Genomic DNA, 23,905 nt, shown 5'->3' on the forward strand with positions numbered 1-23,905 from the left:
TTAGGAATAAAGGGATTTAGTCTAATGTCACTGAAGAAATAGGCCTGAAGGTAAACAGGTGAGTGTTCTGGGAGAAAGTGTCAGGAGTTAGGAGGACTAAGACAACAGGAAACCCGCTTTGAGAAAAAAATTGAAGGAGCAAGAGTGGTGGAGCTGGAGGAATGAAGATCACAGGCAGATTCTTAGGATAGAGGAGGGGCAGGGGAACAAGGAGAGAGATTTTTTGTTTGAAATTTCCACAGTCATAAACAATTCATTTGGTTTGTACAAACCTTTCCAACTGAGTTTTGGAAGTTATCAGACAAACTGTATAACCGTGCACCGAAAATTCTTGGAGATGCAGGAAAACTGAAATGAACGACCCGAGTTGCATCAGTAATTCCTAAGGTTCTTATGCAGTCATCAGTTAAAACTGGAAAGCAAAACCAAAAAACATATAATTCAAAACCACTGCAGGGTTTTGAAATTAATGTTGGATACAACATTAATTTAGTCCCAAACCAAAACTAATTTATTACTTCACTCCTAACCAACACATACTTCTCATCATCTGATTTTCAAGTTCTAGGAGGGCTCCTGCAAATCTCTCTCCTATCACTCTCCTATTTAAAATGACAATACTGGTAATGATAAAAAGTACCAACCTGGCAAGCTGTATAAAAATCATCAATCAGAAGTATTTGGAATAGCATAAAATGATGTAGACAAACAGAGAACTTTTCTATCATAATTTCCCTGTTTTTTAGTTAACTGATTAACCCTTAGCTGGGTTTTATGTTACATAAATTGCTATAATCTGCTTGATACCATGTTGCCCCAAGTCTGAAACTGGAAAAACCTTTGCAAGATACAGCGGTACCTTGGGTTACGAACTTAATTTGTTCTGGAGGTCCGTTCTTAACCCAAAACCGTTCTTAACCTGAGGCGCGCTTTCGCTAATGGGACCTGCCGCTGTGCCGCCGTCACGCGATTTCCATTCTCATCCTGGGGCAAAGTTTGCAACCCGGAGCAACTACTTCCAGGTTAGTGGAGTTCGAAACCCAAAGCGTTTGTAACCTGAGGTACCACTGTACCTGGCATTCTTCCTCCCTTCCTGCCAAAACATACTAGATGTCAACTGCCTGTTATTCTGGGGCTGCAGAAGCAAGGGAAAAGGATGCTCTGGCCTCAGCTATCAGTCAAAGGAACAAAAGACACAAACAAGAGATTTAAGCAAGACGACCAGGCAAAGGGAAACCATATATATGCTTGTAGCTCAGCACTTTGCTCTAACCTTGAAGAATGAATTCCCTCCTCTACCTACTATCCTTTCACTCCCTTTCCCAAGTGTGTCTTGTCTTTTTTATAGAATCATGGAATTGTAGGGTTGGCAGGGACCCCAAGGGTGAGCTAATCCAACCCCCTGAAACACAGAAAGCACAGCTAAAGAATACCTGATGGGTTATTTTACCTGTGTTTAAAAACCTCCATGGTAGGAGAGGCAACCACTTTCAAAAGTCATAGAATCATAGAGTTGGAAGGCACCCAAAGGGCCATCTAGTCACATTTCGAGGGAGTCCATTCCACTGTCAAACAGCTCTTACACGCAGAAAGTTATTCCTAATGTATAGTCAGAAACTCCTTTCTCGTCATTTGAATCTATTTGTTGAGGTCCTGCTTTCTGGACCAGCAGAAAACAAGCTTGCTCCATCTTCCATGTGACAACCCTTCAGATATTTGAAGATGGCCATTATATCCCTTCTCAGTCTTCTCTTCTCCAAGCTAAACCTTCCCAACTCCCTCATAAGAACTGGTTTCCAGACCCTCAGTCATCTTGGTTGCCCTCCTCTGGACATGTCCATTTGTCAATATGCTTCTTGACATGGGGTGCTTAGAACTGCAAACTGTAGTCTGCAAACCTGATGGCAACCTCCCCCCCCCCCCTTTAATTTTTTTTTTAATGTGCATCACTTTGGGAGACAATAATTATCTGAACAGTTTAATGATAACATAGCAAATAATACATCTAATTAAATTGTAATGAAAAAGATTGAGAGTCACCATAGTTTTGACAAAGGTTTTAGAGCAAGCATATGTGAGAAAAACAATATATTTACCTAGTACAACATGTGTGCCAGAGCTAAATTTTTTCTTCCATTGCTCTAAAACATAATCAAAATGAAATCCAATGTCTGGGTGCATTTTCAAACAAAATATTGAAGTGCTCTCCACTGCCTAATTAAAAAAGAGAATGGTTTCAAACAATGTGGATTACAAAAGAAATGTATAATTACTGAACAATGCTCTGATTTAAAAAACAAACAAACTGAATTGAACACTGCTACATTCAGAATTAAAATTCTGGTCATGAGTCATCTTTTATATTCTACGTTCTCAAGCAGTAGTGGCCAAACTTGGCCCTTCAACTGTTTTGAAACTACAATTCCCATCATCCTTGACCACTGGTCCTGTTAGCTAGGGATGATGGGAGTTGCAGTCCCAAAACTTTGGGACTGCAACTCCCATCACTGTCTAAAGGGACAGTTTCATTTAGCCCTTAAATGAAGGCTAATGTGTCCCTGGATGATTATATTCATTTATATATCAAACAAATACATGGCCTTTTGTGAAATAAGGAGACACAGATCAATTCATTTGGAATGCTTATCAATTCCTTGGTAAGGTCTTGTACCTATCAGCAGCAGTGAAAATGCTGCCTCTGTAAACTTTGCTGCACTGCTTGTGTTGCCAATTTATGCTGTTTCAACCCAGCAGTGCCTTCCGAAGAAACGTTCATCCCCTGCAGCAAGGGAATCAACACAGTGACTTTGGTTGTTGTGGGAATACGCCACAAACAAGGCAAAGCCTTATCAGTCATAGCAGGACTTTTGTCCTTCCCTTCAGGGATGTTTCGGAACACAGGCAACCAAGGCTGGCCCCTTGGTCTTTTCCTTTCCTTTCCACTTCTGAACTCCTTCCTCTTAGCCCCACTATCACCTGCTGGCTGCTGCAAAAAGGGTACCAACTGAACAGACATGTGAACTCTCATTATCAGCAACTGCATTTTTTGAATCTCATTGTCAAACTCCTACCTAATAATTTTTTATTTTTTATTCCTGCAAGCGAAGATTTCATGCCTCTGACAAAGCAGAGCCTGAGTGCAAGAAAACTTCTATCACCGTAGATTTTTTAATCTTAGTTGCTTTTATCTCAAATTAAAGAATGATGAGATATGGGGTTTATTTTGAATAACTCAATGGCATGCAGAGTCCTTCACTGCAAAAATCTATCTGAGTTAGCCAAAGCTTTCATTTCATCAGTATAATTTGTCAACAGTGCCAAAGTGGGGAGGATTGAAATGCCAAGCAGTGGTTTCAGAAGCCACTGGCAACCATCCTGCCTATTATTTTCCTTGTCTCTGTCTCTCTGACACAGGCACACCATTCTGCCACATTTTTAAGCTAGCTGAATTACCCCTCAAGTTCAATATTTATTTCTAGCAAACAAAATAATGTAACAGCTTCAAAAGCAAAGGTTTGTTTGTTTTTTTGAAGAGCTGTTTGCTGTATTCATGAGAGTGAAAGTGCTCGGGGTGCTGTTATCAATCTTTGCCCTTTGAACCCCAGCTGTTTCTGTTTGCTGCTTTTGAGGCAGCCCCATAGGCAGACAGTCCTGGCGCCGCCAACGCCTTTTGCCTGCCCCTCATGTTTGATCTGGGCTCCTGTTGTGGAGGACCAGGGCCAGCAAGTGGCAGCGATGTGGGTGGGACCTTTTCCTGCTTTGAGATTCCCATATGACAACACTTCATATGCCTTATGCAAAGCTTAGAAAAGCTGGCTTTTCAAATAAGAAATAAAACCATTTCCTTTTGCAACACCCTCTTATTGCCTATTCAGCTATGTATTTATCCATTAACTGGGATAGAAAAGAGGAGAATCTTTCTTTCTAAACAATTTGGACTGTATCATTTAGGGGGGAAATACCTTGTAAATGATATCTGTTTCTTCTACGGAACTGGTGAAAATCAATGTTTTCTGAACATTCGTAGGAGTAAAGTCCAATGACTGGAGTAAAGTAGATATTCTGTCACACTCAAGGCAAAGCTGCACCACCTAGAAGTCACATGTAGTTCAAATGTGTCAGGTTAAATTAAATCACTCTTTATAAAAGCCAAGTATTTCACTTCTGCTTCCCCTTTATGTTAGGGAATAAAAATACCCATGGCTTGTATCCAACAACGTTACCTAATGTAGGCCCACTGAAACTGATGGACCAAGATTAGTCATGCCCATGAATGTCAATAAGTCTACTCTGAGTAGGACTAGAACTGGCTACAACCTTCTATATGGAGATGCTGAATTAACCCTATTTAACATGAAGATGGGGTTCCACAATAGTTTGATTTATCCTTTTGTTTAATCAGCGCTTCTGGGATAGAAAATTCATGATCTTGTTCTGTGAAAAATTTATGAGCACCTCTCAATCTTACTTTCAAGTAACCAGCTCAAGAAACCGTACACACATAATAAGCATTCTTATCCTATTTTTGCACATCATAGCTAAACCAGCAGGTTTCATAGGAACCATTCGTGATGCTATTCTCAGAACTGAGGAAGTTACTCTTATTATAACCCTTAAAGTTTCCAGCTTCTTAACCAACAGGTCTGACCAACTGGATTTGTTCTGTACATAGTAAATCTCAACCTCCAAATTCCACTTAGTATTTTAAAAGCCAGTGCTTATAATTTGTGCCTGCAAGAGTTAGTGAACCTGTGCAGAGCCTAGTCTTCAATCCAAAAGCAAATATATAAGAGAGCTATAAAGCTCCTAATATTTTACCTGTTGCACTTTGCCATATATGGCAGCTTCTTCCATGGATGTGATCACAACATACGGATCATTCATGAACTCTTTGGTTAAGCGTTCTATGTTTTTGCTCCAGTGCCTTCCGATAGCAACGATCTGCTGAGGTGCAGATTCTTTCTCTTCAACGTTCAAGGCTGTTTTGTAATATTCTAGAATATGAAATATCTATAAAACAGGAATTAACACCCATCATTATCTTTTCCATCTGCCAAAAGTAATACTATGGGTAAACTACAGGCAGAATTGGTGATGGGAAGACAGTTAACTTACAGTACTAATCAACTAGCTGTTTTGGGTGGAACTAGGTCTTTGGTTCACAGGCAATCCCTCGTTCTGCACCAGGAAGAACTTTTTAGCAATGTATATTTGACATAAACAGAACTGTATAGTCAACTATTTTGGGGGAAAGCACAATCTGTGCTAGGGGCAACTATGATTGTATCTTTTTTATAATATTCTTTGAGTTCACATTATCTTAGCACATTTGTCTTATGTGCAAAAACCCACACTTACTTCTATGTTGGCTTCAGCAAACAACACATCAGTTTCATCAAGCACAAGATGGCAGAGCCTGAGGAACAGTAAGCTGTGATATTCAAGCAACCTCAGAAGGGTATATGGGGTTGTTATAAGGACCTCACCTGTAAGGAAGTTGTCACATTATTTGGTTGAAATCTCAAAAAAAGCATAAAGTACCATCAAAAACTACTAGCCTGTATCCCAGTTACACCCACGCTAGCTAATAATTCATGACCCACAGACAACCCAGGGAAAAAAGAACCTGTTCTCTTTGTTTATGAAAGCTTTCCTGTTATGTTACGAAGAAGTGATTTGCACTTACCAAGTGCTGTAGCTTAGTGACAAAGTAGGTGTTTTGCTATCAAAAAGTTCCAGGTTCAAGAGCTGGCATCTCCAAGTGGGTTAAGAAGATTCCCATAAAACTCTGGAGAGCCACTGCTGGTAGGTGTAGACCAGGGGTAGGCAACCCAAGGCTCGTGGGCCACAAGCAGCCCATGGGGGCCATTTAACCAGCCCATGAGCTGCCCCCAAACTGAGCCGCCTGCTCAGTGAGTCCCTGCGTGCTGCGCTAAACTGGCGCAGCACGGTGACTCGCTTCCGCAGCACTGGAAATCACGTCTGCGCAGACGTAGATGCCAGAAATCGCGAGCGCTCCGCTGGAGTGAACTGGCCCAGGTGAGGTAAACCTTGCTGACCCCTAGTGTAGACAATACTAAGCTAGGTAGACCAATTCTGAATTAAAAAGCAGCTTCCTGTTTCTAGGGCTACAGACAATTGGAAAGTAATAACCCTCTAACTTGCTTTATCAACTGGAACATAAATCTGCATAGCAATGTACAAATTAAGAATGTGAAATCCAATTAGCTATGTTGAATTCAGCTTCTCCCCTCTTTTTTTACACAACACAAGTCAGATGCCTAGTATACATGTTCTGGTAAACTGCAGTTAATTGGTTATCTTTATATGGATTTTATAGTTCATGTGAATTGCCAATTTTAAGCAATATTTTTATTTTCGCTTTGTGGCACTGAAACTGTATAAGAATGATTTGGTCACACTTTAATAAGTTAATGTTACTTTATGATTTTATACCATATTAGCATTTTATATTTTGTTATTCCCTTATGGTCCCGATAAATTTATTCAATCATATGTTCAGCATTAATGATCATGTTATGCTTACATCCTCTTGGAATTCTTATGCTCTGTATTTCTTCCTTATTTGTTCCCAGTAAGAGCAATATTGGGTGAATAGGCCTGGAACAACGGCTGTAAGTTTCCAGAAACTCAAACACCAGTTCTGCTTTCTTCTGTCCTGGGCACAGGATTAATGCAACTGGCTATGTACACAAACAAGACATCAATTCATACTAAGAGCAGAAACATTTCCACGAATCAGAGGCTTATCAGTCAGAAAATCTCTTTAAAAAGAAAACCCACTGTTCAAAGTAATGCAAGCTAGCCAAGATTTTTAAAATCCATGAAGGGAGTGGGGAAATCACACAGTGGTATAGACTCTGAACAGCCTTGTCTCTACAAAACTCCTCTCTCTCATTCAGGCCTGCTCTTTGCTGCATGCTTACTCAACCCTCCAAATGGCTTGCTGTGCATAACCCTCATGAAGTGTGCACATTGGTTATTAACTGAAACATGCAAGGGGATGCTATAAAGCAGGCTTCCTCAACCTCGGCCCTCCAAATGTTTTGAGACTACAATTCCCACCCTCCCTGACCACTGGTCCTGCTAGCTAGGGATCATGGGAGTTGTAGGCAAAAAAAAATCTGGAGAGCCGAGTTTGAGGAAGCCTGCTATAAAGGATCAGCACACTAGCTCCAGACAAACCTTTTGCCATTGCTCTCATGGAAGCTCCCTACTCCAGTCAGTCATTCTCCAGCTTATGGAGGGAAATGAGAATAATGGCAGGACAAAGCTAGTATGCTCATTCTCATTGCCCCCCGTACATATTTAGTTAATGCCAAATATGCATGCCTGAAGAAAGCCTGTTTGGTTCAACTCCCTGCCCCCCAAACTAGAGGCATTTACACAGATAAAGCTTGATCCTTCTCTTTACTCTATGGCATCCCCTTAGGAAGAATATGTTATCACAACTTTTAAAAAGTTAATCTCATGTTCTATTGCTTGCAGCTAGCTTTGGATGAGCCGAGCCCATTCAAACATCTACTGCTCAGGGTCTCTAGATACAACTATCTAGGCAGGCAACTGGTTAGGCTTAGCCATTCAAATCAGAGGCTACAGCATTCCCACGTTCCCTATATTTCCTGCATTTCTAAGCGGCTTCTTAAGACATGGTTACAATGGCCATTTACATTACATTTGGTTGGAGACTAAGATGATTGTTGCCACTCATAGTCCCATTCAGAAGTGATATGATGCACATTCAAATGTAGAGCCCACATCCAAAAAGCAACCACAGAAAGCACCACACATTCTGACTGCTTAATCCAAGCCTACACTGTTCCAAGACTTGGTTTCAACAAAGAAGGCATTTGGGCATAAACTGAATATCCTACTTACACCACTCCGAGCTGGCAGTGATACATAGCAACTTCTTGACTGCAAAAACGTAATAATTGGCAGAAGATATAGAAGTGGATCATTTTCAGGAGAGATAATAACTGAATCACATCCGCGAGCTATTGGTGGCCACGAATAAGACTGTACATGATTAGGTCCTGGGAACTGATTCCTTAGAAGTTCCTACCAGGGGGAAAAATGCATCAAATGTATTTATATATTTGCTTAAAATAGAAGAATCGGTCTTAGGGAGATGATCAAATGAAGCTACACTATGTACATAGCCTCAGTTTTCTTGTTAACAAGGGAGCAATGTGAGTTGCTTCCTGCAGAATCTCCATGGAGACCACCACCTGTGTATGCACAGGTGACCCACTACAGGTGTATACTGATTCACTGGATGACAGCCTACATATTTTTGTACAGCATGTGGTTCAAACAGTCTGGGTTATTGAATATTCTGTATATGAGAAATCAATACAGCATTAAGGGGTGACAGGGGTTGGGGCAGCACCAGCTATGGTCAGGACCAAGTTTTAAGCAGACACAGTTATAACTATTTATACTCTTGGAAAACAATTCCCTGCCAAGCTAACAAATTCCACTGAAGCAAGCGGCACCTGAGTGCAAACGAGCACACAGTTGTAGCCTTAATTACCAATTAAATCTTTTTGAGTTGCTCATCAGATCTACTGCTAACAAATGGGTAAAAAGCCATAAGCAATGCAATTTCTGGGTATGGGCTGCATCATATTTAAAATGTATTACTTCCACCAGCATAAGATGTATTAAAGTGGGGCGGGCAGAGTCATAGCTGTCAACTTTTCCCTTTTCTTGCGAGGAATCCTATTTGGAATACGGGAATTTCCCTTAAAAAAAGGAAAACGTTGACAGCTATAGGCAGAGTATCAACAGCTAGCTTGCTCTGCTTTGCAAAGCTTCATAGTTGTTGTTCAGAGATAGTAAGTTGCCATATCTATGGGATTAGGACATATTATTACAATGTGTCACTTTGAACCATTTCATCCTCATGGTCATCCTGTCAGGCTGCTTCGTGCAAGGTGCTTGCCCATAGCTATCTAGTGAGCTTCATGGTAAAGTAGCAATTTGAAACTCACAGGACAATCCTACAGGACAATCCCTATTCAAAAGCAAGCCCCATCATGTTCAATGGGACTTTCTTCCATTTAAGTGTGTAGGACTGCTGCCTCGGTCTTCCATGCCCTCTTCCAAAATTGACATTCAGCCTTGTGGTGACCTCAATGAATTACTGGGATTCTATTATGCAGAAGATGGCAATAGAAACAAGCGCTATTTTTAGAGCATGCTCAACTTCAAAAAATAATTTTGAGCTTTCAGTATTAGAGGAATTTAATCAAATACACAACCCCTGCTTTTATATATCATATAGTGAATATTACCTTTTTCAGAGTTGGAAACAGTGGTGCTGTTTCAAGAGATAAACACGGTTCTATATTTTTATTAAGGACAGCAGGGCGGAATGCACTGGTATTCATCTGCAGCTTCTAAAATTAAAGGTAACAAACACAAGTCTGCAACAGACAGGATACATGATGATTTGCATTAAAGTGTTCTACCTCACTGCAAATGTTTCCATATTTTTGTTTCTTTAGGAAAAAGCACAAAACAATTTATGTCTTTTATGGGATCACTAAGATTTCATGAGTACCAGTGCTACAATTAGGATTCTGAAACATATTCAACCTTCAGCTATCAAATTCTAAGATAACCCCAAATTGCTTTCTATTTTCAAATAGCCCTCCTGTTCCAATCCGGAAAGCACATTAGTGGACAGTTTTGAGATCATCCAGAAATTTGTGAAATAGGGGTGTGTGTGTGTGTAGCAATTTTTGAAGTGGTAGGTACACTATGTATCGATTCAAAAAACTAGATAAACAAACCAAAATTCTAAAAGCTCATTTATATATTCAAATGGCACTAACAGTCCAAAAGTGTTTATGATCTGCCAAAAGCAACAGTTAATTGAAATACCTCGGTCTCATCTTGTCCATCAACAGCTTTCAAAGGATTTAAAAATTGTAGAAGCCTGAAAATATACAAGTTCGCTTTTTTTAAAAAAAGTTTGTCACCACATGCCAACTTAAAATCCTTTATTTATTACACTATTATTCAGCCCTTCTCCCAAAGAACTCAGGATGGCATATATAGTTATTTCTTTATTTTATTCTCATAGCAACCCTGTGAGCTGAACATAGTCTGCTGGATCAGGACAATGGCCCATTTAGTCCAGCATCCTGTTCTCACAGTCGCCAACCAAATGCCTGTATGAAATCAAGGAACCAAACATGAGCACAAGAGCACTCTCCTCTCCTGCTATTTCCAGCAACTGGTATTTGGAAGCATTACTGCCTCCAACTGAGGACAAAGAGCAAAGGCATCATGGCTGGCTGAGAGGTGATTACCTTGGCCAATCAGTCAGTAAGCTTTATGGCTGAGCAAGGATTTGCCTCTGGGCCGCTCCAATCTATGTTTAGCATAAGGAATAGACCACTAGGCTAGTATCAAATAATAATGCTTGTTTTGAATTGATAAACTAAGTATCTTGAACAAATATATGTTTAGCAATTAAAAACACCCATCAGATACGAAGTCAGTTTCACCCAAAACATTTACTGCATAGTTTGCACCTTATATAAAACATCCTCACTGAAGACACGTCTCAGTGCTTAGTTACATCAGCTCTATGGGAGGGTCAGGGCTGCTAGAAAGCACAAATTTTGACTGACTACTACCACCAGCAAGAATATGAGGAATTGTATTCAACCAAGTTGTACTCAGATCAAACTCACTGAAATTAATTAGTACAACTAACTTTAGTCCCTGTCTTTCAGTAGTAGAATTTAGTTAGTGACAACCCAGTTAAATCTGGCTCTAAGTAATGAGCCATATACAAGAGTGAAAGTTATAAACATTGCAGACATTGTAGGAGATCCACTTTGCTTCTTCTTGCCTGACCTATTTATATAACAAAATATTCATGTTTCAACTCAGCATCTGATGAAGGAGGTTGCTGCCTATGAGAACTTATGCCATTTTATAATAAAACACCTTTAAAAACTCAGTCTCAAGGTAGCATTTCCATTTATGTAGTATTTGTATAACTTCAAAAGGAAGATAAAAGAAAACTTACTTCACACCAATATTTTTCTCATAAAGATCTTTCTCCATTTCTTGTGTTTTAGTAGTTTCCTTACATAAGGTGCTAAAATGAAACACACAATCATTTGACAAAACTTTACTCATGCCTGTAGAAATACTGGCTGCATGTGGAATATATGTGAGCTGGGGATTTTGTGGGGTGGGGGGGCGCACATGGGGGGGGGGGGTCCTTACATGACAGCCTTTGTGCCAGCTGACAATGTCCCTAACCCACATGTGACTGGAAATACCTCCTGCTCACACACAGGACTGTGTGGATCCCAGCCACAGCGGGAATGATGAAAAGCACAAAAAAGCGAACTATATTGGAAGCGAACTAATTATCAACCAGGAATATATTACTTATGGCAACTGAATAAATAATTTAATAATGGCTTTATCTTATCTTCACAAATATGCCAACAGAAGACACACCTTCTTCCCGTGCAGGAAAGTGAACAAATGAGTCAAACTACTTACATTTATACAGATTAATTGTGCTCTAAAATTGCCAATCAGCAAGTTTATTTTTATTTTACATATAGGTTCAGCCCCTTGCCCATGTAAGGAAATACGAATAGAAGATTTAGAGGTGAAAACAAACCTGTCTGTTTGTATATCCGCCTGCAAGGAAACAGTTATGCCTTGTTTTAAAGGAGGAACCGGCACCATTACAGCCTAAGTAAGCAGACAAAAACATCCCAGGGTTATGTTAATTATGACCTAGGAAACAGGGCACCTCTGTGCTTCTGGCTGGAGATACTTCACTATGAGACTAGAATGGAGAGTAAGGCACATGGCACTGCTTTGGAACACAGTAAAATGCAGCCTTTCTCAACCCACAACACATCTACAAGCGATTGTATCAAGCTACTCTTCCGTCCCTCTATTGCAGCATCAGTAGCAATATCTCAAAGCCATGTGCAGTAGTGGAGCTTCATGCTCCGGCACTGGGGGGCGCGGAGAGCAGGCGGGGGCGAGGCTGGTGCGCATCTCGGGGGCGTGGTGCATAGCCGCGATGGCACCCCACCAGGATCGCGCTGCCGGGGGCGGTGCACTCCCCCTGAACTCCTCTTCCTCCGCCACTGGCCATGTGGCTCAGCTGTGAAGTTGATTTGCAACTAATCTTCACCATCCTATCTATACACACACAATTTGTCAAAGAAGAGAGCACTGAATACTTGGTGTGACTGCTCCTTCTTGGATTAGTGTTTGGAGAACTCCAAGGCAACCATGGGTTAAGGCCCCCCACTGGAGGTAGACAGGCCATATGACCAAGAATACTTAAAAGGTATTCCTCCAGCTTCACCCACTTTTCTGAGCTTCTGATTTGTTGGTCACCAGTTATAAAAGAGGTGACTAAGAACGGAGTAGCAAGACTAGGGCTGAGTTCACACAAAACACTAAGCCATGATTAATGTAAGCCTAGGTTTATAAATCAACAACAAACCATGGCTTGTAAGTATGTTTGTCCACAGTTCAGGACAATGGCACGAGAAGAATGAGGGCCTTAACTCTTTGCCCCTGACTGCCCCCAGCCTAATTACAATCAGACACCTCCCCAAGAGAGAAAACAAATCCGGAAGCATTTGGGAATTGGTGGGGCATGTTGAAAGCTGAACCACTTACCAACAGTCATGTCACAAGCACTGTGTAAGAGGGGCTAACAGCAGTAACGCATACAGGTGAATCTGTACACATATACTTCAAGCAATGCTCAAAGCACCGCACTGAGCCAGTTCCAACTTTCCCCAAGTATTATTTGAATAGTAAACAACATATTTAATTTTAATTAAATAATAAATAGCTCATGTTTGCTGCCCTTTTCAGGCAAGCCACTTTTCTCTGCCCAGTCATAATACTGGGTCTTAGATTCTCTTAAGGATTTTACAAATCTTCAATTTCAATCCCTTGTGAAAAATGCTACAATCACTCACTGGCTCTGTTTCTTCACTGGCTAAATCAGTTTCCTGCAAATTATTGCAAGTTGTTTTTTTAACATCATCAGAAGCAGAAGCACCTAAAAGAAATAAAATGCAGCATGTTCCATTATTCGCTTAAAGTGTAATAATGCCAATTTGAGACATTATCACATCAAGCTTGAGTTTTCTTATCTATGTAAGTTTCTTTTACTTAGTATTTTCTTGGTTTTGTTAAAAAGTCCAAACATAATGAAAGAAACCAAATAAAAATATAAACTATAAAGTGTTACAGCCTGGAAGGATAAAAGTACAAAGATACAGTGCAGCTCCAAAGGGATAATAAAGTATTGATTTATACAAAATTCCTTTTAAAAATAAAAGTATTCTCCACCTGTAACATTCCATCATTATTGTGGAAAATGTTTCTCTGAAATCTTAGATGTGCCAGACATTTCCATATACTGGTGACACACATAATAAATAAAACTACGACATACAGAAAAAAATAAAAACAAATCATTTGAGCAGTTCCTTTAGCTATTTTTGTTTATGAGATATTTTTTCAAGAAGGGCAGTATGCCAAACTCTGGAGTACCAGCAATTCAAATTATTAAGATGGAAGATCTTCCAGATTTGGGAATTTATGTAAGTTCTTCGCTTTTCAAATCTCATTTGTTTCTATACAGAGTTTCAAAAGGTAGAAGGATGGAGTAACTGTTTGTGTGGTTATCAAAGAGATCTCAACAAACACTTTTTCAAAAATTCAGCCACCTTTGAGCAATCACCTGGCAGCCTTAAGTGAACATTAATCACATTGAAGCTTTCATTTCCTCTCTTTTAGGTTCTTTTGTCAGTAACAGTCTGTGGAGCACAGCAGGATGGTGCTGCTTACCAACTTCAGGGTCATTGCCAGTTACTGAGGGACAGGGGCAAGCTGAGGTTGGTGTCACATAGGAGCATCTGACTGGCTCTGCTGCTATACCTGCACTGACTGCCATGCCATGCTGCCCCTCCTCTGGTAAATGACAGCAGTTCCAGTATTGAAAAGCCAGGTGAACAGCAAAGGCCCACCCCATGGATCTGTACTATGCCAATATGTGTGCAGACTGGGTTGAGGGAACAAGTGGGGTAGGAGCTGTAGAGGAAAAGCAGCAAGGAGAGGAACAGCTGAACACCCTTGCCACTATCCTCCATCCTGTCTATTCATTTGGGAAGCAGATCTGTCATACTCACAAGTTTCAAAAGCCTTTGTTTCCTTGGCTTGCAACAACATTGGCCACAGAACAAGTGCAGGATTGATCTCCTCTGAAAGAGGCTCAAGGCTTAATGGCGTTTCTCTCTTCTGGTCTTCCACAGCACTAATTGTTGTACTCTTCGGTGCCTCATAGAAAGCAAATTTTTTGGCAAGAAGATCGTCATTCACACATATCTATGAAGAAAACAGATTTCATGCATGTGATGGTTTAGCATAAAGGGGGCACATTTTTACTAATGGCAAAGATAAAAATTACTAACATACCATATTTTTCGCACTATAGGACGCACTTTTTCCCCTCCAAAAATGAAGGGGAAATGTGTGTGTGTCCTATGGTGCGAATGCAGGCTTTCGCTGAAGCCTGGAGAGCGAGAGGGGTCGGTGCGCACCGACCCCTCTCGCTCTCCAGGCTTCATGAGAGCCCCACCGCCAGCCCCACAAGCTCGGGGGACAGCGGGGAGGCGGAACGCCGCCATCCCGCTGTCCCCCGACTTGGTTAGAAGGCTGGCGGGGGGAGAAGCCTGCTCCTCCCCGTCGCCAGCCCTGCAAACTCGGGGGACAGCAGGAGAGGCGCAGCGCGCCCTTCCCGCTGTCCCCCGACTTGGCTAGAAGGCTGGCGGGGGGGAGAAGCCTGCTCCTCCCCGTCGCCAGCCCCGCAAACTCGGGAGACAGCGGGAGAGGCGCAGCGCGCCATCCCGCTGTCTCCCGACTTGGCTAGAAGGCTGGCGGGGGGGGGGGGGGGGGAGAGAAGCCTGCTCTTCCCCGTCGCCAGCCCCGCAAACTCGGGGGACAGCGGGAGAGGCGCAGCGCGCCATCCCGCTGTCTCCCGACATGGTTTGGAGGCTGGCGGAGGGCTTCCTCCTCCCCCAGCCCCGCAAGCTCCCAGAGCGATGCCAAAGCTGCACGCAGCTTCGGCATGGCTCTGGGTAATTTTTTTTCCCTTTATTTCCCACCCCCCCAAATCTAGGTGCGTCCTATGGACCGGTGCGTCCTATAGTGCGAAAAATACGGTAATTTGGGAGGTACCTGAAATAGTTTTATAAGGCAGCTACTATCAGCTAAAGTAGCTTGCCATGTGCACAAAGAATCCTCTCATCAGCTGTGGCATAAGGGCAAACCATGTAATTCTATTAAGCCAGAGGGGAGCAGCCTTTTTCACCCAAAGACTGGATCCAGAACTGACCCACCTACTGCAGGTCTGCCTCTAGACTACCTGCCAATGCTTGTAGGGTTTTTGCCTGTGTCCTAGCATCCTTGCTTACTTTGGACCCTCAGAGGCTTTGGGCAGGAGCCTCTTCTATCAAAAAAGCAAGTCATCACCCTATACAACCCCTGCTATCATTTTAAAGGATCTACTTTTTAAAACATATACAAAGAGGTGCATACAAGAAGGGAAGCTGAGTGGCAGAATGTTATTCCCCATTAGTAGAGAGGGACAGATGCTGCCACTCACCCTGGCAAACTGGATGTCTGTTTCAAAATACTATAACGAACAGAATTGTAAAGGTGACTGGCTTACCTTTTCTTCCTTTATTGTGACATAGAGATCAACATCAAAACTGTCTTCTTCAACAGCACATAACTTGGCCTCCACCTTGGTGGTTGCTAGAAACAGAAATAAATGGAGCATTAATTAGGTCTTCTAATTTCTACATTTCCCCACAGTAGGTCTTTCTTGATTAAGCCAAATGGATGAAATATCAGAGGGGAGGCAACAACAACTGATTTTCTACATTCTTGCCAAAGAATCAAAAGTTATAAGCAGCCCCTTGATTGGAGTAAGGTAATGCAATAAGCAAACGTTTTGGGAAGCCATTAACAGATAGTTAACCCGTTAGAAATGAATCTCAAAATATTTGATCAGTTTTACTCCAGTGAAGCTAGAAATAGATACATTTTATTTCTGTACATATGTAAGTCAAGTTGCTAGACATTTGCAAGCAAGATAAAACTTTAAAATCCTATGATGTGTGTGTAATCACAATGTGGTTGAATTCTACAAAAGTTTATTACCATTCAGCATTAAAAGATCTCCCTGTTGTGACATCAGAATAATGACAGGGGGGTTATGACAATTCTGCCTGGCCAGTGGGCTTTGAACCTGTTCAACAATTAATTTGTGAACTGCTAAGTTTCAGCAAGTAGGTATCATTTTTAATATGTTTTTTTATACAGGTTGGGTGGCCATCTGTCATGGATGCTTTAGCTGAGATTCCTGCATTGCAGGGGGTTGAATGAGATGACCCTTGGGTCCCTTCCAACTCTACAATTCTATGAATTACCAATAATGCCACTTTTCTGTTATTCTGATTTGTACCAAACATTAAGTACACTAATATTCTTTACTTCAGACACAGTTATCTAAGGAAGACATTGCCTTACACTGTACTGAGTCAATTTGTTGGCTCATCCAACTCCTTCTCCAGTGACTGGTACACTGGTGGCTCTCCAGGGTTTCAGACAGGCATTTCCCTTAGATATTAGAAACTGAACATGGAACCATCTGCAGATAGCCAGCTGTTCTGCAACTCAGCTATAGTCTCCAAACCCAGCCTTTCGGTGGATTTTTTAAAAAAACCCTCAACATTTTAACAGATTAGTCCATACATTTCGAATTATATAATATGCTATTCTTTATGTTTTCTTACCATTCAGGAGATTTTGGAAGTAGTGGATAGCTGCTATATCCCAGCGGTTAGAAGGGCTACAAAAAAGCACACATGACTACTTTACTGTGGCACTATTATAAGCATATAAAGACGTATTATACATTTGTGAAGTACTCTTTCACTTCAAAATGTTTCTCAGAGAATGAAACAAACTGGATAGATATGAAGTCTGCCTCAGTGACATTTATACCAAGAAATATGGGGCCCTAGTAAATATAAAATAGGAAAATTTCACAGGCTCTCCTTGTAGCTACATGGAATGTCACCCAAATTGTTGTTGTTTAGTCGTTTAGTCGTGTCCGACTCTTCGTGACCCCATGGACCAGAGCACGCCAGGCACTCCTGTCTTCCACTGCCTCCCGCAGTTTAGTCAAACTCATGCTGGTAGCTTCGAGAACCCTATCCAATCATCTCATCCTCTGTCGCCCCCTTCTCCTTGTGCCCTCCATCTTTCCCAGCATCAGGGTCTTTTCCAGGGAGTCTTCTCTTCTCATGAAGTGGCCAAAGTATTGGAGCCTCAGCTTCAGGATCTGTCCTTCCAGTGAGCACTCAGGGCTGATTTCCTTAAGAACAGATAGGTTTGATCTTCTTGCAGTCCATGGGACTCTCAAGAGTCTCCTCCAGCACCATAATTCAAAAGCATCAATTCTTCAGCGATCAGCCTTCTTTATGGTCCAGCTCTCACTTCCATACATCACTACTGGGAAAACCATAGCTTTAACTATACGGACCTTTGTTGGCAAGGTGATGTCTCTCCCAAACTACAAGTCCTAATACTTGTCCTACAGAAACCCAAAATAATATAGAACGCTTTTACATAATACCTTGCAAAATGTACTTACACTATATTGGCTTTGTCGTTATAGTAGTTGACACGCAGTGTGGCCGGTTTTGTACCATACAGTCTAAATTTCATTGCTCTGTAGGGTAATCTCATAAATGATTCCAAGGCAACACAAATCCTGAAAACAGAAATTTCAGAAAAATAAACCCTTTAACATAAATTAATACTTTATAAGCCAGGTGTTGTGCCCTCTGGATGTTCAGAACTACAATTTCTACCAGCCAGAGCCAGCATGGCCAACGGTCAGGAATAATGCAACTTGTATTCCAAAACGTCACAAAGGCACCACAGTGGCCACTCTAATTATAAACAAAGCATAAATTGTAAATAACAGAGTGTTGCTTGTTGTCATTGATAGGCGGACAATGTAGTCTGTCTGCTGTTACAGTAAGCCCGGAACTTACTTACCTACCTTCCAGGGATTGCACGTAAAGCCAAAACCGCATATAGTCAAAACCCATTGGGTTCAGTGGCAAGTAGGATTGCCAAAGTCATTTTTTCCTGGAACTCTGCCCCTTTTTATTTTTATTTTGTCGTGTGCTTAAAGCTGAATGCGCAAAAGTTAAATGTGCCTACGTTGGGGGCTTACTGGGTGAAGTGAATGTGAAGAAAGATTAAGACAAACTTGCCCCGGACCAGCCAGCAAGTTAAAGGTTAAGATTAAATTTGAATGTAGGAGTTTACAACTCCATACACTTTGGTCTATCAGAAGGATCACACAAACTCAGTGGGCTTGTGTGATAGAACACGACATTAACCTTCTGATCGTACCTTCCAGGTTCCAGAGGGCTTGCTAGTCCCAGGTTGCAGGACTCTCATTGTGTATAACCTTTGCCTTTAGTATAATTAAAGCATACCGGTCTGTTTTCACAGGAACACTCTTGGCATAATCCACAAGGAAACACTCAGCAAGGTAATAATCTGTACATGATATGATTGATTTAACAACAGCTCTGCACCAGGATTTCATTTCCTGACAATAAACAGCACAAACCTGAAAAAGAAACATCCATTCTCATTTGACACAAACTCTACATGAGATTAACAGACAATTGATGGAATATAAGGCAAACCAATGGGACGCGGGTGGCGCTGTGGGTAAAACCTCAGCGCCTAGGACTTGCTGATCGCATGGTCGGCGGTTCGAATTCCCGCGGTGGGGTGCGCTCCCGTTGCTCGGTCCCAGCGCCTGCCAACCTAGCAGTTCGAAAGCACCCCCGGGTGCAAGTAGATAAATAGGGACCGCTTACTAGCGGGAAGGTAAACGGCGTTTCCGTGTGCTGTGCTGGCTTGCCAGAGCAGCGATGTCACGCTGGCCACATGACCCGGAGGTGTCTGCGGACAGCGCTGGCTCCCGGCCTCTAGAGTGAGATGAGCGCACAACCCTAGAGTCTGTCAAGACTGGCCCGTACGGGAAGGGGTACCTTTACCTTTACCTTTTAAGGCAAACCAATAGGAAAAAACTACATGTACCAGTAATGTGCTATATGTTTCATGCTTTATATTTCATACAGTGCCCAAAAGGTGGCAGAAATATGACAATTTATCTAGAAAAACTTCCAAAAGTAGCTAAACCCAAATATAAAATGTACTGTATAATATTATAAGCAGAGGCTGGATGATCATTTTAGCTGAGTCCTGCATTGTTGTTAAAGTCATCCAGTGCTTTCACAAAAGGTTGTATCCAACGAGGTTCACTCATAATAGAACTACTGAAATTAATGAACCAAAGTAAGTCATGTTCATGACATTCAATGGGTCTCCTCTGAGTAGGACTAGCATTGAAAGTAGAATTAATATCCCAACACTAGCCTCCCTTTCCCCCTCTTCAATTTCATATCCACTAAAGCAAATAAAGTACATAAAATTACCTGGCCCTTTTCCAATACAGATGGCTTGATATCATCCACATATCTGTGGAATTTATTATAGAACAGATTCATTTCAGATTGAAGTTTTTTATATTCCATTTCGTTTTCTACAATACTTCCACCTCCTTTTATGTAGCCCCAAAAGCACCATGGATTTTCAATCTAATGAATAAGTAAGCCATAGTTAGAGTCCAATGAAAACACTGCAAGGTTTATGCTCAGAAATGAACATTCATATGCTAAAACTTGCCAAAAAGCCACAATACCTTCAATATAAACACTTCAAACATTTTCTTTCTTCAATGACTTTTTCAACTACATCAAAGAGATTTACACGCTTTATCTATACCTCTGAAAAATACAACAAAGGAACAAGCATTTAAACTGCTTTTACAAAATGACATTCCTTTAAAAGTAACTTTCAATCTGATAAAACCAGGCCACAGTCCAGGTGCTTTTCTTCCTTTTAGAAATGCAGTGGCCCAAAAACTAATACCGTATAGCTCCAGCTCCCCTAGAAGTGGAGCCTAGGTGTGCAATCAGTTGAACCGACTGACCGACAAGCAAGCAAGCAAGCAAGCAAGCAAGCAAGCAAGCAAGCAAGCAAACAAACAAACAAACAAAAAGGGCAGTACAGGCTTCTCTTTGCCAGCTTTCTCTGGAGCAAGGAATACAGGCAGCTTAATCTACTTTATACAGTTATTATAAGCATAAAACATGTTGAAGATCACCCCGGTCCACTGCCCTGCTTTCCCTGGAGAAAGGGAAAGGTAGCAAAAATATATACTACTGCTTTAATGATATTGATGGCCTGTCTACTTACTAAGCAAAGTTCTCAAGGTGGCCAATGTTTAAAATAAAATTAGACAATAGTAAAGTTACTAGGATGGGGCAAAGGCGTATTTGAGATTTCCTGCAGTTGTTAGATGTTCTGAATGCAACAAGGAAATGTAATGAACAGGTACTGAAGATTGTGTTTGATGGACGAACAGTCTGAGCTGGTAGAAGTCAGCTTCTTTACGACTTAAGACAGTATTCTTCAACTGTGTCTGATTTGGGACCTGCCTTCAGTCCAAACATGCATCTGGGGCCCCCACTCTATAGAGGCAACCCCCCTTTTACACAGGGGGTTATGTAACATTACAAAGCACTGCACACATCTGTGAAATCACATATATTTGAAAAACTATCGAAAAAGCCTGCTAACACCCCAATGAGCACTTCCTAATATTATTATAGAGGGATAACGTGAAGCAGACTAGTTGATAAATTAAACCGCCCCCCCCCAGCAACCATCTTAAACAATAATAATAATAAAAAAGGGCAGTAGGACTGGAAACCGCCCATAGAACATATGGCTGTTTTAGGTCACAGTCCTCAAAATAAATCACTGAATATAAATTTTACTGAGATTAGGAGAACAGCCTTGCACATATAACGGCTCCGGGTACAGGCTGCCCATTCACACCATCGCAGCTCTTTTGGGGCGGGGTATAAATAATGACGGGACGCGGGTGGCGCTGTGGGTAAAAGCCTCAGCGCCTAGGGCTTGCCGATCGAAAGGGTCGGCGGTTCGAATCCCCGCGGCGGGGTGCGCTCCCGTTGTTCGGTCCCAGCGCCTGCCAACCTAGCAGTTCGAAAGCACTCCCGGGTGCAAGTAGATAAATAGGGACCGCTTACTAGCGGGAAGGTAAACGGCATTTCCGTGTGCTGCGCTGGCTCGCCAGATGCAGCTTGTCACGCTGGCCACGTGACCCGGAAGTGTCTCCGGACAGCGTTGGCCCCCGGCCTCTTGAGTGAGATGGGCGCACAACCCTAGAGTCAGACACGACTGGCTCGTACGGGCAGGGGTACCTTTACTTTTATAAATAATGACATGTTTGTTTGTTGTTGCAAGCTGCTTTCAGTCACATTTGTGAAGGAAGCAACTAGTAACAATTTGCAATCATGGGAATAAGGCAGGTCCTTAAAAAAAAAAAAAAAATGCCCCTCAGGTGTAAAAAGCCAGGCTAAATAATAATAAAGCGTGGTGGTGGCAAGCAGTTAGGCTAAATCAATGATGGCCAAACTTGGCCCTCCAGCTGTTTTGGGACTACAATTCCCATCATCCCTGGCCACTGGTCCTGCTAGCTAGGGATGATGGGAGTTGTAGTCCCAAAACAGCCATCACTGGGCTAAATAATAATAATAATAATAATAATAAAGGCGGGGAAGTCACGCTAAATTAGGGTGTCAAGGAAGGGGGGGGGGAGGAGGAAGGTGGCCACCTGCGATGGTTCTAAACTGATCACGTGGCCTAGCTACCTGTATCCGTATATTAAAATATACGTAACCGCCACCCGACGCGCGCGGGGGGGGGGTAGCTGCCCCCACCTCTGAGGAAGAGAAGTCCGCTCAGCTGGGCCGGCCAATAGCTCGTCCCGCGGCTGCTTTATCACCGCTCGCACCTCCCCGCGCCCTCAAATGCAAACCTCGGGCCCGGCTCCTCAACTCACCTCGTCTCAACCCGCCCCTACTCCGTCTCCTCCCCGCGGCGGTTAACTTACGTTTTCCTTTCCGCGTGCTCCAGAACTGAGGCGGCTGTTTAACCGCCGCCGCCGCGCGCGCGCATGCTCAGTAGCGCTCCCAGCTTCTCAGCGGCGGAGCACGTGTCAGCGGCGGGCGGCCGGTTTTGTTTTTGTCGCGGTTTTTAAAAAAAACCCAAACTCTTAATTTTTTGTGTGAACATTTAACATTTAAAAAAATGTTTATTTGGTTTTCAGGTCAGAGTTTTACAATCACATATCCAACATCCAACATAAAATACATCTCCATTATGTCCAAAATTTACCATTAAACTGCAAGTGCTATTCCAGTCCTGCTAACAGTTTTAACTGTTTACAATGATTTTTAAGATAAATTATAAATTTTCCTCATTCCTCATGAAAATTTTTGGTCTTCCTGATTTCTGATTCTTCCGTCATTTTTGCCAATTTGGCATAATCCATCAACTTAATCTGCCATTCTTCTCTGGTAGGGGCTTTATCTTCTTTCCATCTCAACAATTAACATTTTTAAAACAAACTAATCAAGCGGAGAAAGGGTGCGTGTGTATGTCTGTGTGTACACGAACACATCATTTTTGTCCAATTGGTGGTTTGTTTTTTTAAAAAAACTCTGTTAAGACTGTAATTCGAGGGAAAAATGAATGTGTGTGTATGTCTATTTATATACAGACATCCACATGCACACACTACCTGCGCAGTCGCATCTTACGTTGTGTTCAGGATGCGAACGGGGCTCCGGAATGGATCCCGTTCGCATCCCGAGGTACCACTGTATTTAAAAGGGATTCCATCCCTCTTATAATGAAGGAGTTGTTTGGTAACAAGCAACTCCTTCATTATAAGAAGGATGGAATCGGCCATCCCTGCTAACAATACTCTGCAGCCTTATCAGGTACACTTCCCAGAATTCTTTGCAGGAAATAATGGCTGGTCAAAGTGCTTTAAATGTATGCTACTGTACTAATGTGGCCATCTTCTTTGAGTTATTCTCCAGCATCAGGCATGTCCACTTTTGCTCAGCCTGCACAACCTCCAGGCTGCATGGTGGAGAAACAAAATATACAGTACTTAAGGTTTTGCCTCCCTCTTGCCTCCCCACTTAGAGGCTGTTAAGAGAGGTACTGTATAAGCGAGGGAACAAATTGCACTGCCACCAAATAAACTTAATGCAGATCCTCTTCAATCATACATTTAAGGTGCACTTAGTGCACATCTAAAGCATGTGACTCCCCACAATGTTTTGGTTTTTTTGGGGGGGGGGGAGATGTAGTTTGCTAACGGTGTCGAGATGTTTGGAGACCCCTGTCCCCACACAGAGCACTCTCTGCCTTTCTTGGGGGGCAAGTCCTAAGTTACAAGGAGTTGATCTGACCATGGGTGTAGCCAAGGGCAGCAGGGGGGCAACTGCCCTCCTTAATCAATCAAAATCAATACAAATCTGAAGTTCTGCCCCCCCCCAACAAAAATCCTGGCTACGCCCATGGATCTGACTATACACAAATATGACTTTATGTACTATTTCTGGAATGTAACTCCCATGCATGTCGTGAGTCAGCTGTATAGAGATCTGAGAGTTTGGGTTTTTTTTTAGAAGACATTCTGAGAGCAAGAGCTGGCTGGACACAGACTGATATTATTTGTGATAACTGGTCTTGACAACAGATGTGAAATATTTAAACCAAACCTGAAATATGGCTAATATAATAGCATTCTAAGAGA

General features: G+C 42.1%; 1 protein-coding gene across 4 annotated transcripts in view; it reads right to left on the bottom strand.

Annotated features, from left to right (window-relative positions):
- Window positions 1-22,307, bottom strand: part of TDRD12 (tudor domain containing 12) — a 39,900-nt gene extending 17,593 nt beyond the window's left edge. For 3 of the 4 annotated variants that reach the window (XM_028740338.2, XM_028740336.2, XM_028740333.2), the window contains exons 1-20: window positions 22,136-22,303; window positions 19,907-19,991; window positions 19,641-19,802; window positions 18,627-18,763; window positions 17,768-17,887; window positions 16,905-16,960; window positions 15,776-15,861; window positions 14,235-14,430; window positions 13,017-13,099; window positions 11,684-11,757; window positions 11,072-11,143; window positions 9,913-9,967; window positions 9,321-9,425; window positions 7,900-8,082; window positions 6,548-6,704; window positions 5,359-5,486; window positions 4,819-5,010; window positions 3,963-4,091; window positions 2,097-2,214; window positions 273-412 (exon numbers count right to left, since the gene is read on the bottom strand). In XM_028740338.2, coding sequence (XP_028596171.2) covers window positions 273-412; window positions 2,097-2,214; window positions 3,963-4,091; window positions 4,819-5,010; window positions 5,359-5,486; window positions 6,548-6,704; window positions 7,900-8,082; window positions 9,321-9,425; window positions 9,913-9,967; window positions 11,072-11,143; window positions 11,684-11,757; window positions 13,017-13,099; window positions 14,235-14,430; window positions 15,776-15,861; window positions 16,905-16,960; window positions 17,768-17,887; window positions 18,627-18,763; window positions 19,641-19,802; window positions 19,907-19,930 — 2,217 coding nt within the window. In that variant the 5' untranslated portion in view covers window positions 19,931-19,991; window positions 22,136-22,303. Of the gene's footprint in view, window positions 1-272; window positions 413-2,096; window positions 2,215-3,962; window positions 4,092-4,818; window positions 5,011-5,358; window positions 5,487-6,547; window positions 6,705-7,899; window positions 8,083-9,320; window positions 9,426-9,912; window positions 9,968-11,071; window positions 11,144-11,683; window positions 11,758-13,016; window positions 13,100-14,234; window positions 14,431-15,775; window positions 15,862-16,904; window positions 16,961-17,767; window positions 17,888-18,626; window positions 18,764-19,640; window positions 19,803-19,906; window positions 19,992-22,135 lie in introns of all 4 variants that reach the window. The other variant, XM_028740334.2, reaches the window with a different exon arrangement.
- Window positions 22,308-23,905: the final 1,598 nt, after the last annotated feature.

The sequence above is a fragment of the Podarcis muralis genome, chromosome 7 (genome assembly GCF_964188315.1).
Source record: "Podarcis muralis chromosome 7, rPodMur119.hap1.1, whole genome shotgun sequence".
NCBI lineage: Eukaryota > Metazoa > Chordata > Lepidosauria > Squamata > Lacertidae > Podarcis > Podarcis muralis.